This window comes from Neovison vison, chromosome 12 (assembly GCF_020171115.1).
Source record: "Neovison vison isolate M4711 chromosome 12, ASM_NN_V1, whole genome shotgun sequence".
Lineage (NCBI taxonomy): Eukaryota > Metazoa > Chordata > Mammalia > Carnivora > Mustelidae > Neogale > Neogale vison.
In genome coordinates, this window is record NC_058102.1 from 53,486,728 (window position 1) to 53,501,463 (window position 14,736).

The following is a 14,736-nucleotide window of genomic DNA, read 5'->3' on the forward strand; positions in this document are numbered from 1 at the left end:
CTAACATAAAAATTGTTTTGTAGAGTCCTTTGAGCTCTACATTTATACAGAACAACCAAGCAGTAGTTGGTTACCATATCTATCAACAGTAAATTGGTGTGTCAACGTATTTCCTGATTTTCTTCTCACAAAAATAGAGTAATCTCCAAACATTGGTTCTGAAATCAGTTGGAAGGAGAGTTGGGTGATATTTTGAGAAGAGGTCACATTTTGCCATTGGAAAATTCTATTGTTTTGAGGGTCCTGGAAATAAAGAAGAAAAAAAATCAGAGGTCATAAAGAGTATTAGTATCTCCTTCTTTATTTTGGGTATGTTCTGTAGTTATTGTAAATAAAGAAAAGTACCATTTTATTGAACTAATATCTCACACTGTAAAAATAAAATAACTTTCTCAAGGACTCAGATTTAATTAATATTAATATTCAGCTGATCTAGTATATCTCTAGTAAGCCCCCAAAAGATAAGAACAATAACCTGTAATGAGCGCTTTGAATTTTTATCTTCCTGAACCAGAGCTGCAAGTTAAAAAATTTAAAACTCAATGTGTCTGCTCCAGTGGAGTGTTTTCCAAAGGAGAGTAGACCCACACCAACAGATGCATAAGGAGGTATTTATCCTCACAATTTGTTGTACAGGTTGTCCCTGGTGTTCATTTGGTAAGTAAATTGGTGATGAATTTTTACACTGCATGCAACAGTGGTTCAATGGAAGTTCTACAATAAAAAAGGATTGACACAAGAAAAAAGAAAGATAGGGCACCTGGGTGGCTCAGTGGGTTAAGCATCTGCCTTCGGCTCAGGTCATGATCCCAGGGTCCTGGGATCGAGCCCCGCATTGGGCTCTCTGCTCAGCAGGGAGCCTGCTTCCTCCTCTCTCTCTCTGCCTGCCTCTCTGCCTACTTGTAGCCTACTTGTAATCTCTGTTTGTCAAATAAATAAATAAAATCTTTAAAAATAAAAATTAAAAAAAAAAGAAAAACGAAAGATAGATAATGCCACCCTTTCTCCTTTATTTGCTTTTAGTATACTGCAGCTTATGTGAACCTGGTTCCATAAGTTTGTTGATATCATCCAGTTGTGAGTAAAGAACTCCTGATAACAAAGGTTTCTACAAAGAAACAAAAATAGTATTTACTACTCACTTAGTTTTAATTCTTTTTCCTTTCCTCTATGATTAAGTCTAGAAAACTAAATTAATTTTCCATGCAGCCTTTCAGTAAGGATTGCCCATGACCAACTGTTGGCCAACTGAATACAAGTAGAAGTCACTGGGAGATTATTTCTACAAGAAGCAGATGCAGCTGGCATTGAGAACAAAACAATGCACAGAGGATGGCAGGGAGGTTAAGTAGAAGAAGCCTGGATCCTTGGTAATATTATGCTGTTACCGTCCGCATCCCAAAGCACCTACACTTAGACGTAGCAGTTTGTGAAAACAATAAACCTTTTACTCTCTGAAGCCAATGTTAGTTAAGCTTTCAATTGCTTTCAGACACTAGCTGAATTATGATCTGAAGATAGTACTATTCATGGATTACTAATGACGTATGAAAATGGCCAACTTGATATTTATCCTACTAGAAGGATGAACTATTTGCCACCCATATAGCAGAGTCAAAAAAATTCAAATTATAAAGAAGCTTATTTGAAGTAGGCATTTACATACATGTTCATTAATGATGATCTCAATGTAACAACATTTAGACTGAGTTAATAGTAATGGTACATATTGCATGTAGAAATTAAAATGCTTATGTTGGAGTTGATTGATACAAATGATTTACTGACAGACATGAGATTTGAAATGAGTTTGAAAGTCACACTGCAATAGAGATTTGAAAGCAAAGCGTCCATTTTGTAATAATATCACCTAACTTATTTCAAATCTTTACACGTTTAGGTTTTCTATTTCCTTAAGATAAGATGTGATTAAATTAAGGTTGAAAAGAGCCAGTAGCCCAAACCAAGAAATTTTAAATATAAACCTCCCTTAGAAGGAGCCCAATCTTTCATTTTCCCTGAAAACTCATTATGGTGCTTGCCACACAGGACCTCCACTAAACATGGCAGCCCTTCATACATCTTCATCTGATGCCTTACACTGCATATGTAGATAAAGGTTTTTTTCCTCCTTATTTCAGTTATCTTAATTTCTAACTACATGGAATTTATCTGAGTATTTAAAAAATGAGTGCTTTCAGAAAATATTCACTTACTTGCGGAACATAAGGAATAGCATGGAGGACATTTGAAGAAGGAAGGAAAAAATGAAGGGGAGGAGATCAGAGGGGGAGACGAACCATGAGAGGCTGTGGACTCTGAGAAACAAACTGAGGGTTTTGGAGGGGAGGGCAGTGGGGTGATGGGTGAGCCCAGTGGTGGGTATTAAGGAGGGCACAGATTGCATGGAGCACTGGCTGTTATACACAAACAATGAATCTTGGAACACTACATCAAAAACTAATGACGTTTTATGGTATGGTGACTAACATAACATAATAAAAAAATAAATAAAATTTAAAAAATAAAAAGCGAGTGCTTTCAGAAAATAATCTTGAGAAATTGTGGTAAAGTAGATCGCTTACCTGAAGTGTGATCAATGGATACTGAAAAGAAAAAAAAAATGCAGGTTAATATTGTATTTGTAGACAAATTTCTACAACGAAGCATGCCAAGAAAACCCCAAATGCTGAGGGAGATCCTGAAGTCAAAAGCAGGTTCCATGCAACCTATTTCCCCTCTTGTATCATAAGAAGGCCTAAAAAGCCCTATCAGTTAGCTCACTATAAAAGGAAGTTTTAAATTTGGTGGTCAGCATTGAAAGTATACCTGTATAGCATTCCATGCTAGAACTGATGTGTGTACTCATGGAAAACTTTCTGATGACACTTTACACAGCAATGGATTTGTTTAATTTGCTTCAGGTTCATTGTACCATTCGAATTTTTGAACTCACCAAATCCTCAACAGGTTTGAACTTGGTATCCAGTGTCACAATGCGAATTTGAACTAAAAGAAAAGAGGAAGAGGGGACAATATTTTTTCTTGTTATTTCCTTTCCAGGTATGATTACTTATAAATAGATACAGAAATTAATCACCTTGCTACTACAGAATGCTCTACTCCCTTCTCCCCTAGCTCTCACTTGACACTTTGAAATTTGGGTTCTATTTGGAAAGATCTTTTATTAATACATTTGTAATTCCTCTGTTATCAATTGCTTTGTTATTATTACCAAAGCGGACACTAGCTGCTGCCACCACCAGAAACTTCTACCCTAATGGCCCACAGGGATACCTTAAAAATTGGTGATGGAATTAATCATAGAAAGACAAATGTGAAATATATATAGTAGAAGCTACATTCCTCCTATAACTTTCTTGGAAAATTTATTAATGTTAGCAAACATTAAATTAATTTCAGCAGAATTCCAGAAAGACCATTTTAACTACCTTTGTATAATAACTGTCATCAAAGCATTTTAACAAGCGGATAGAATGCAATGCAGCAAAAAAATCTCACAATATGAATTCTGTCTTAACTCTTTTATTTCTTTTAAATTAATCATACAAGTACATAATTTTAGAAGATAATACATAGATGTTGTCATCCAACCCCCTAATTTTACAAATGAGAAAACTGAACGTCTCAAAGAGCTGAATTTACTTGATAAAACCCAGTAATTTATCAACAAACTCAAAATAAGACCACATCGTTCAGAATCCTAGTTTGGTGTTCTTTCTGCTGCCTTTTACTTAATGCAATAACAAAGAAAATTAGAAGGACTCTGCTTAGGTTATCAGATTTGTGATGATTTCTACTGGTGTGAATAATAATAATAATAATATCATTTGCAGAGTCTTTACTGGGTGCTAGGTACTACTTTACATTGACTATCTTATTTTATTCTCACAATATTTCTGCAAGTGAGTCATTTTTAGTATCTCTATTCTAAAGAGGAAAAGAAATGAGTTTAAACACAAGTTTAATTAGCTTGCCCAATTGGTAAATTATGGAGAAACAAATGAAACCAAATAATTTTTTTCCACATCCCATGCTTGTAGTGACTGTATTACGGAAGTCTGTCATTAGAATTTTTAAGCAGCAAAAGTGGCATGCATGAGTTGAAGAAGTGAAGCATTCAATTAATGGAGTTGGAGGAAACTGTTTCATAACTGATCTAGATAAACAGTAGAAATTCAAGAAATCCACAATCCCGTAACTTTAATTAATTAATTATTTTTTTATTTAATTTCTTTGCAGCGTAACAGAATTCATCGTTTATGCACCACACCCAGTGCTCCATGCAATACATGCCCTCCATAATACCCACCACCAAGACTTTATTTATTTGCAGAGAGAGAGCACGCGTGCAGGAGAGAGGGCACAAGCAGGGGGAGCAGCAGGCAGATTTAGAGGGAGAAGCAGCCTCCCTCCTGAACAGGGAGCTCCATCAACTGAGCCACCCAGGCATCCTGATCCCGTAACATTTTAAATTGAAGACTCTGACATTCATGTGCTTGGATTGCTCTCAATCTGAAGGATGTGCTCCTGAGGCCAGTGATATGAAGGAAACACAAACACTGACTTACCATTCTCTCCAGGTTTGTAGATGGGTTTATCTGTTTGCATGAAAGTTACTGTCTCCTCTGAAGTGAGTGCTACAGATCTCCTCTCGAAAATTCTAAGCGTCTCTCCCTTAGCCAGCAATGTCACAAAAGCCAACTGCTCAGAGGACTTCTGAGAAACCTGTTTATGTTACAGAGCAGAGAATGGGAAAACAATTTTTAGACATCAAGCTTGTAAACAATGTCTTAATTTGGTTTCTCAAGCTGAGAGCCTCCAGAGAGTAAATTATTTCTTAATGGGGGATAGGGACACCACTTTTTACAATTCTTTTATTTAAATAGCTTTAGGGCATTTTCTAATAAACTTATTTTTATGCCTGCTAATCTTCTGTTTTCTTTTTTCCTTGCCCTGAGTCCCAGTCCAGCTTCTCTATCTCTGGATTCTCTTTCCTCATATTGTTAAATGGTTGTATCTAAAAAGAAGTGATTGCATTGTATTATCACTTCTTGTGAAAGAAAAATGGCAATATTTCACAAATTTTGTTGCATGGGTTCCTCTCAGGAATTCTCTAGTTCCACTTCCTAGCTTCCACAATTCATCCCAAATCAAGATTTCTCTCTCCTAAAATGATTTTTATGTCATAATTTCATCACCCTAACAGAAAATTAGAAGGGGCAAATCTAGTGCCTCACCTGGAAATCTGCACAAGCATAAAAGTTATCCTCTTCCACAGACTGGTCAAAAATAGTGGTATTGTAGCCATCAGATTCTAACACGACACTCAAGGATACAGATTCATTGAGATTTGAAAGGTGGAGACAAGCCTTTTCGGTAGAATGACTCTGGATCACGGATGAGACCCATAGTATATACTGTCTACACAAAGAAAAGTGATCAACACTTTAAACAAGCGTAGCCAAAATGCAAAACATGAAAACAATTTTAGCTTATTGAAATATTCCTGAAATATTTTCATGGTATTACATACAATAAACTTGTATTGCAGAGAGGGTTATCTTAAGAAAAATATGTCAATTCCCTTCTTACACTTGTTCAAAATTTATAAGGCAAACCAGCCCTCAGTCTCAGAAGTTGAAATGGTGAACTACAGTCAAATTTTAACATAGAATGCATTTAATAAGTTCACTTTGCTAGTACTATAGTAGGAATAAAGGATATAACATTTCCTTACGGTTCTGAAGCCACAGAAACAGCAAAATGAAGCAAAAAGGTGCTCAGAAAAATGACGGGCTCCATTTTATCCCAGGGTCTGAATCATAAAGACTTCAAGGTCAATATTTAATCTCTCTCTCTCTTTTTTTCTTAGTAGATGTTAACTGCCCCAATTATCCACTTTCTTTTCTTCCTTCTACTCTGTCTCTCTCTGTACCTCTTTGCTTTTAAAGTCAACGAAGGATCAGCTACATTATGGAAAAAGTCACAGGACCCACCAATCACAATTAAATGGCCTCTCCCATTACTTGGCTGGGCGGTGTATCGCCGTGGGGGCGGTTGTCGTTTTGTATACAACTTCCTTCTCAAGTTCACTGGATGCTGCTTTCTGCTTTTGGAATCAGCAGCACAGGTTGTACAGGAAGAAAGAGAAAACAAAGAAAGCAGTTGTGCGACATGTGGGAGTTCATTAGTTTAATTCAGCATTTCCGTACCAGGGCTGACTACAGTATCAAAAGCATGAATAGACAGGAATTTGCATTTGGAAGAAAAATACCTCTTCAAAGAGCTAGTACCATCCCAATTGTCAAAAGGTAAATTTTTCAGGCTGCTGAGAAAAGTAGTGTATCTGATGTTGTCAAAACACGGATGCAATTAGATATCTCAATATAGGCTCATTTTACAGATAATTGAAACTGTTACTCTTTTATAAATTCCTAATACAGAATACAACATTTACAATGATTTTCTCAGGAAGATTTTCTTTACAATGTTCAGTATCCTTTTCTACACTAAATATAATAAAAACAAATAAATAAAAGGTAATAAATTTATGTGTGACTGTGTATACACCCACTGAACACTACTTGGCAAAAAAAAAAAAAAAAAAAAAGAGGGAGGAAGGGTTTTATCATAATTTTGATTGTAAAATGTTTCTAAAGGGAAAATGAGCCATACCAAAGAAACTGACCACCTCTTGACTGTGTCTCTTGTGTGTTAATTTTCCCACTTATCTTCCTTTCCTTTTTTTTTTTTTTAAACATACTTTTTATTGCAAGTATTGATGGAGTTAAAACATCTGGTTTGAAGAATGTTACTTTGCATCATGAAGAGAGAACTGGTTTCAGTCAGGCTGGCTAGCAACAGGGCAAGGGCAAATCCAAAGGGAAAAACAATAGCAAATATACAGACGAGGAGCTGTAGTGAGGCAGTAAGAAGTCTCGGGAACGTGAGAGGGAGGGCTCCTAGTGGAGCACACTTTGTGCTCCAGTGCAGAAGTGTGTTCACAAAAGCTCTGACCCTGTTGCTCTCTCAGTACAATTGAGACATTGCTCCCTTCCTCATTTCTATATAGGACTTTGGTTTTTGTCTGTCTTTTCTCTAAGCCAGCGAAGGAAACCATCTCCCCTGAAATTTCGGCTTCAGCGCTAATGCTCAATTCTCAACCCGTCCTGCCAGATTTATGATTTAATTTATTTCCCCTGGAACCTCAAATTGCTCATCTCTGTTTTTGAATAACACCTTCACCTCTGATATCCCCTCAGGCTTATTACTGGAACACTCTCTCCACACCACTCCCCAGACTTACAAAATAAATGAAATCACTAACTTCCCAAAAAATTAAAGCTCACCAGCTTTTTTACTCATTAGTATTCAAGATAAACGGCTCCATGAGGCAGATTGTTTAGAGATCCAAGCAACTAATTCTTTATTCCCATGGCTGATAAATCTAAAGGATTGAAACTTCTCTGAAGTATTTGCATTTTTCTGGGGCACATGGGTGGCTCAGTGGGTTAAAGCCTCTGCCTTGGGCTCAGGTCATGATCCCAGGGTCCTGGGATCCAGCCCTGCATCAGGCTCTCTGCTCAGTGGGGAGACTGCTTTCCCCTCTCTCTGGCTGCTTGTGATCTCTGTCTGTCAAATAAATAAAAATATTTAAAAAAAAAAAAAAAAAGAGTCATACCCTCCACTGACTGAGAGGTCCCCCTCCCCTCCAGAATAAAATCTTAAAAAACAAAAAAAAAAATTTGCATTTTTCCAAATGTAAAACTTATGCTGATTAAGTGACACGGTTTATGTTAACTTTAATCAAGGCAATTTACTGCTAACAAAAATGTATGTTTTACCCAATTGTCTTAATTCATCTTCAGGACTAACATGTTTTTATGATATCTCTTTCCCCAAATAAAATTTTATCTGATTAAGGGGGTCTTCAGGTGAATGGGTTCTTCTCCCAGAGACTTCAGGTATGAATCCCAACTTATCTATTGAATACTAACATGATTATGAATTTTCCAGGTATAGTAGAAATTGAAGAAACTATTACAGATGTAACAGCATTAAAAAAGTTTTTTTTAAATTCATGCATAATTACTATACAGTGTTATATTATTTTCAGGTGTATGATGCAATGATTCAACAATTCTATCCATTACTCAGTAGTCATCATGATAAGTGGACTCTTCATCTTTCACCTATTTCACTCATGCCTTCACCCACCTCCTCTCTGGCAAACACCAGTTTGTTCTCTATATTTAAGATTCTGTTTTGTTTTTTTTTTTTTTAAAGATTTTATTTGTTTATTTGACAGACAGAGATCACAGGTAGACAGAGAGGCAGGCAGAGAGAGAGAGAGAGGGAAGCAGGCTCCCTGCTGAGCAGAGAGCCTGATGCGGGACTCGATCCCAGGACCCTGAGATCATGACCTGAGCCGAAGGCAGCGGCTTAACCCACCGAGCCACCCAGGCGCCCCAAGATTCTGTTTTTTTGTTTATGTCTTTTTTTCTTTGGTCATTTGTTTCTTAAATTCCACATATGAGTAAATCATATGGTATTTGTCTTTCTCTGACTGACTTATTGCACTTAGCATTACACCCTCTAGATCCATTCATGTTGTAGCAAATGGCAAGATTTCATTTTCCTTTACAGCTGAGTAGTATTATAGCTGAGTAGTATTCCATTGTGTATGTGTAGACTACAGCTTCTGTATCCACTCATCTATGGTTGGGTTGGTCGGCTTCCATATCTTGGCTATTATAAATAATGCTGTGAAAATCATAGGGGTCCAGACACCTTTTCAAGTTAGCTTTTTGTTTTCTTTGGGAAAATACCCAGTAGTGGAATTACTGGATCATATGGTATCTGTGTTTTGAATTTTTTGAGGAGCATCCACACTCTTTTCCATAGTGGCTGCTCCAGTTTGCACTCCCGCCAACCCTGTATGAGAGTTCCTTTTTCCTCACAACTTCACCAACACTTGTTATTTCTGAAATAACAGCTTTTTGAAGAAAACCATAAAACTACAAGAAATATTATGTATATTTTTAAAATGATAGGTCCTATTGGTGGAGAAAGCAACGTGGCATGCAATGACATTCAATAATGAAATTGAAAAAGGTTGTGGCTGGCTTGTGAGAAGTCTTTTCTTGTGCTAAGGAGACTGAATTTTATGTTGAAGGGTAGTGAATATAATGACTGTACTCCATGGAAAACAGAAAGGGGTAAAAATATGGCAAGAGAGCCATATATAAGTATTCTCAAAGACTATTCTAAGTTACAAAGGTAGGAAACTGGACAATGGTAGTATCTCCTCAAGAAACATTTTTTACACTCCAGTTGAGCGACATTGCAATTAGACAAGATAGAAAAGACAAAATGAATATATAGATGAGGTGATGATTTAAGTTTGGTATATACTAACATGAGGGAACCACAGTGCAATAAAGATGGGATACCCAGTAGACAGTTTAAATAATAAATCTGGTGGCCTGAAAAAAGTTGGAGATATGAATATAGATTTGGAAATCATTGCATCACATATATGATGTTAAATCTCATGGATTGCTAAGGTTATGATATTTATCAGGTATGGGGCAATATTGGTTTATTTCCCTAGCACCACTGAGGTGGATCTGAGGCAATGCCTTAAAATGTTTTGACATTATATGTCACACAAATTCTTTGAGCAACAAGAAAAATTTTCTTGATTTTCTTAGCTACATAATTAATAATAGTCAATTTTAAGTGTCAGAAATTTAAAATATTTCAAAGTTCCTGAGAAAATCTTGAACTTCTGGCTCCCCTTTATGCAATGTTTAAGTCAACACTACAAATAAGAGTATTTCTCAATACCAGTAATATATAGACAGTTAATTATGTTTTAAAATAAAACTATTCAGTTCCTGATGTCGCAATCCATTGAAAAGGAAATCACCTTCACCTCCTAAAACAACCTGTTTGACAAGTGAAATCGCCCTTCTTGTTCTCAGATGTTTATCTTCTGCATCACTGATTGGTTGTTAAGGTTGCCAAGAAATTTCTAATCACACAATACCCATCTGTAGATAAGTGATTAAAATAAAAGTAATGGGAAAAAACAGATGGGTGATGAATGGCCACGTGAATACTTACAATATGACTAGGCTTACAAAGCCATAGTTTTCAACTCTGCAAACAAAAATCATCAGGGTCGACGATGAGATTATTCAAGATCATTTAGGGCAGTTTTAACCTTCCATTTGCCTAAACACCCACTACCACTCCTAAATAATATTAATCCCCCCATACAGACAAATAAATTTACAGACAAATGTCAAATGGAGTCTTTACCAAATGCTACCACCCATATTGGGGTTCAGGCACCTTCAGTTCTACAACCCTTTTCTTTACTAGAGAAAAAGGCTGAGGTGAGGGGTGGATGAGATGGAAGAAGAATGCGTAAGAATGATAATATGATGTAGTACTCATAGTTACGGCATTGGTTGCTGGAACCACCGTCCATCTGAACATTTCTGTGACTATCCTAGCTTGACCCATGGAACTCTTGTTCTTTCTCTTCTAGAGGGCATGATCTTTGAGTATCCCATTTTCATCCTCCAAAAGTGTCAAAAAAACTGTGAAGAATCTGAGGTTTTATATTATTTTCAAGCTAACAAAGTTAGCTCTCTATTTCTTGAATGCCAGCAGAAGACACTAAACTCCTGGAGCAGAAACAAATAACTTTATAATTCATGGTAAGCAGTGTAAATCACATGTTCACTTTGGTTTCCATGGTCCCTCCCAGTTCCACTGGGACAACATTGGGTGACCCAGAGAGATACTGCATAGGTAGTGGGTGTGAGTCACAGCTCAGCAGTCCCAGCCATAAGAAACTTTGATCTTGGGTCACCTGGGTGACTTGGTTGGTTAAGTGCCTGCCTTCGGCTCAGGTCATGATCCTGGGGTCCTGGGATTGAGCCCTGTGTCAGTCTCTCCTCAGTGGGGAGCCTGCTTCTTCCTCTCCCTCTCCCTGCCATTCTGCCCGCTTGTGCTCTCTCTCTGTCTCTCTGTCAAATAAATAAATAAATAAATTCTTAAAAAAGAGAAACTTTGATCTTTTACAGTAGGCTTCCAACAAACCTACCTGATCTTTGCTTCAGACAAAGGTTATTCTTTTTAAATACTAAAAATAGCTTAAATAATGTTTTTTAAATAAAAGAGACATTACTTTTATTATATTGGACAGCAAGTGAATCTTCCTTCTGCTCTGGAGGAAGACATGGTCTATATTATCCAAGGCTGTCCACTGTATCCTTGAAAAGACAGTCTGGGAGAAAAAATTATTAGTGTCTCTATTCCCACAATATGCAGAGAAACCTGTGGACAGTTGTCTACCAGTAATATTTGTATATTGTATGCATTGTTTTGCTTCTTTCTTTTTTAATTTGCTAATCTGTTTTAGAAATTTTACATAGAGTGCATCATCACTGGCTTTTACAAAAGCAGAGATATAATTATCAGGACCCTTAGATTAATTCAAGTATTTTGCCCCTAGGAACAGTGCTACAATAACCTTTAATATAATCTTTTTATACATGGACAAGTGTCATTGGTTGGAAAACTTTGCCAGAAGTGGAATTGACTAGGTCAAAGTTAATGTAATTTCAATTAGAATAAAGACTGGTTAATTGTCTGCATATGTGCTGTAGCATTTAGCACTACCCCTAGGGATGCCTGTTAGATAATTGCCTTATCAACAGAACGTACAGCCCATTTTGAGACTCATCCCAATACGGTAGGTGAAAATAGTAGTTTTGGTTTGTGTTTTATGATGAGTGAAATTGAACATCTTTTCATATGTTTAAACACCATGGGTATTTGTTTATTTGCTAAGTTTTGGTTAAAACGTTTTTTGTTTATTTTTCCCCTGGGTTGTTCTGATTTTTTCCGTTTCTTGTAGCTCTCTATCCCCAAAGAAAATGAACTCTTCGTGTTGTAATGTTTTCATTTGTCTTTGACACTGCTTATGATTTTTTTTCTTTAAATGATGCAGGCACCTTTATTTTTATGTAGATGAATTTTAAAATCTTTTCTCTTTTGGCTTCTAGATGTTGAGTTATCTTTACTTTTTTATTTTTACTTTATTTTTTTATTATTATGTTCAATTAGGCAACATACAGTACATCATTAGTTTTTAATGTAGTGTTCAATGATTCATTTGTTGTGTATAACGCCCAGTGCTCATCACCACACATGCCCTCCTTAATACCCACCACCCTGTCCCCCTTTATCCCTTACCCATACCCATCCCTCCACCCTGCCTCCCTTCTGCAACCCTCACATTGTTTTCCAGAGTCCAGAGTCACTTACGGTTTGTCTCCCTCTCTGATTTCTTTCCATGCAGTTTTCCCTCCCCTCCCCTATGGTTCACTGTGCCGTTGTTCTTTATGAGTTATCTTTAGAAAGTTCTCTAACTCAAAGTAAGGAAGAAATTACCCTCCATTGTCTTTTAAGCTTTTTTATGGTTTTCTTTTACAGCTACAATATGATCAATTTGGTAATTATGTTGATGTACAGTGTGAAGTTTAGTTTCAACTTTTCCACTTCCAGATGGCTATCTAGCTGTTCAAGTATCATTTATTACCTTGTTGCTTTTTTGGATGTTGTTTATATCAAATACTTACTTTCCATGCATATATTAGTTTACTTCTTATTTTTCTCTTTTTTCTTTTTTTAGTCTAACTACTCAGTCATGTAAAATAAACAAGCACCCACTTACATGATAAAAATTTTTATATGTTCTAATATCTGGTCATGCTTGCCTTCTCTCTAATTTCCATGCCGACTTTGGTGCTTTTGCTTTTTAGAGGTGCTTTTTTTTCTTGACTCATCTTGACTGTTTCTTTTACCATAACCTTTTTAGAGTCAGCTTATTTCTGGGATAAAAGAAAAATCTGTTGTTGGTTTTATTGGAGTTGCATTAAATTAGGAAGAACTGATGCTTTTTAATGTTGAATTTTCCCATTTAATGCATTGCATGTCTGTTCAATCTGTCAAGTCTCCTTTGTTACCCTCTGGGATATTTTAATAAGTTACTCTGTTTATTCTATTAAGTTTATTCTGAGTTATTTTATTTTATTCTTTGTTACTACTAAAATGGTATCTTTTATTATGTATCATAAGAGGTCTTTTATTTTGCACATGAAGACCATTGATTTCTGAATATTCATTTTATATTTTGCTGACTTGTTTTGTAGGAATATGTCAAATGATTCCTTTAAGTAATATTGTCTGCAGATAATGACACTTTCAGATATATGTATTTTCACTACCATTTAAGTAGAAGATTCTACAGATTATAATCACACAGAAAAAAATTCAGATTTTAGTGATGTGCATGAATTTGTTCTTTTCTCTCCATGCATTAATCTGCTATATGCCTGGCAATGGAGATCATCCTTTTAAATAGCAAAGGAAAGAAATAAGCTGGGTTTTGTTTATGCCTTGGGGGAAAAATGCTTTATTGATTGTAATTAAGATTTGTTGTTATTATCTGACCAGAAAAGGGGGAATATATTGTAGTATAAAATTTTTTTTTAAATTTTATTTATTTATTTGACAAAGAGAAATCACAAGCAGGCAGAGAGGCAGGCAGAGAGAGAGAGAGGAGGAAGCAGGCTCCCTGCTGAGCAGAGAGCCCAATGCGGGACTCGATCTCAGGACCCTGAGATCATGACCTGAGCCGAAGGCAGCGGCTTAACCCACTAAGCCACCCAGGCACCCTGTAGTATAAAATTTCTAAAGAAACACTGCCAGTTACTCTGTGGTGTAATATATGTAATGGATTCAGTGTTAGTACCTTGCTACATTTCATAAAGGCATCAGTGGGGTGAGTAGACATTGGGGTAGGGATTCATAATTGTCAAACCTATAAATACAATATTTATTAACGTCAAGTAAGTATAGTTTAAATTATGTTTTTTTTTTTAAAGATCTTATTTATTTATTGGACAGAGAGAGATCACAAGTAGGCAAAGAGGCAGGCAGAGAGAGAGAGGAGGAAGCAGGCTCCCTGCTGAGCAGAGAGCTCGATGCGGGACTCGATCCCAGGACCCCGAGATCATGACCTGACCCCAAGGCAGCAGGCTTAACCCACTGAGCCACCCAGGCGCCCCTTAAATTATGTTCTTAACACTGACAAATAAGATAGGTAAAATGTGACTAAGCCATACTGATAGAGTAGTGAAAATATTTGTGTATAATCTTACACATGTGAGTAAATTCATTAGGCAATATTGCTAGTATTAGGAGAATAGAAGAAGGAGAATTAGAATTAAAGTATAGGCTGTGGAGCCTGACAGGAGTCAAATCCAGGCTCTTTCACTTACAAATGGATTGATATTGGGCATGTTGAAACCTCTTGGAAACTGATATCCTCATTTGCAAAAATAAGGAAAATAATAGTACCAATCTTACAGAGTTCTTCTGAGGATTAAATGTGTTTTTAAAGATAAAGCAAACAATCTTTGTCATATAGTAAAAACTCAATAAATGTTAGGACATGTAAGGGGAGGTAAGATCGTGGTGTAAGCAAAGTAAAACTCAAGTCTGCTTTGTAGAAGGTGGTGATTGAGCAATACACAATCTCTATGATTCCTTCTATGTTTATACATCCTACCTCTGAGGTTAGACTAACTGATATTCTAAGAAATAAATAGAATCGATTGTTTGGGAGAG

General features: G+C 36.4%; 1 protein-coding gene across 1 annotated transcript in view; it reads right to left on the minus strand.

Moving 5' to 3' along the window:
• LOC122891451 (ovostatin homolog 2-like) overlaps nucleotides 1–5,969 on the minus strand; it is a 44,877-nt gene extending 38,908 nt beyond the window's left edge. The window contains exons 1-6 of the mRNA XM_044227099.1: nucleotides 5,762–5,969; nucleotides 5,262–5,445; nucleotides 4,593–4,749; nucleotides 2,957–3,009; nucleotides 2,586–2,606; nucleotides 75–243 (exon numbers count right to left, since the gene is read on the minus strand). Of these exons, the coding sequence (XP_044083034.1) occupies nucleotides 75–243; nucleotides 2,586–2,606; nucleotides 2,957–3,009; nucleotides 4,593–4,749; nucleotides 5,262–5,445; nucleotides 5,762–5,826 (649 nt within the window). The 5' untranslated portion in view covers nucleotides 5,827–5,969. The remainder of the gene's footprint in view (nucleotides 1–74; nucleotides 244–2,585; nucleotides 2,607–2,956; nucleotides 3,010–4,592; nucleotides 4,750–5,261; nucleotides 5,446–5,761) is intronic.
• Nucleotides 5,970–14,736: the final 8,767 nt, after the last annotated feature.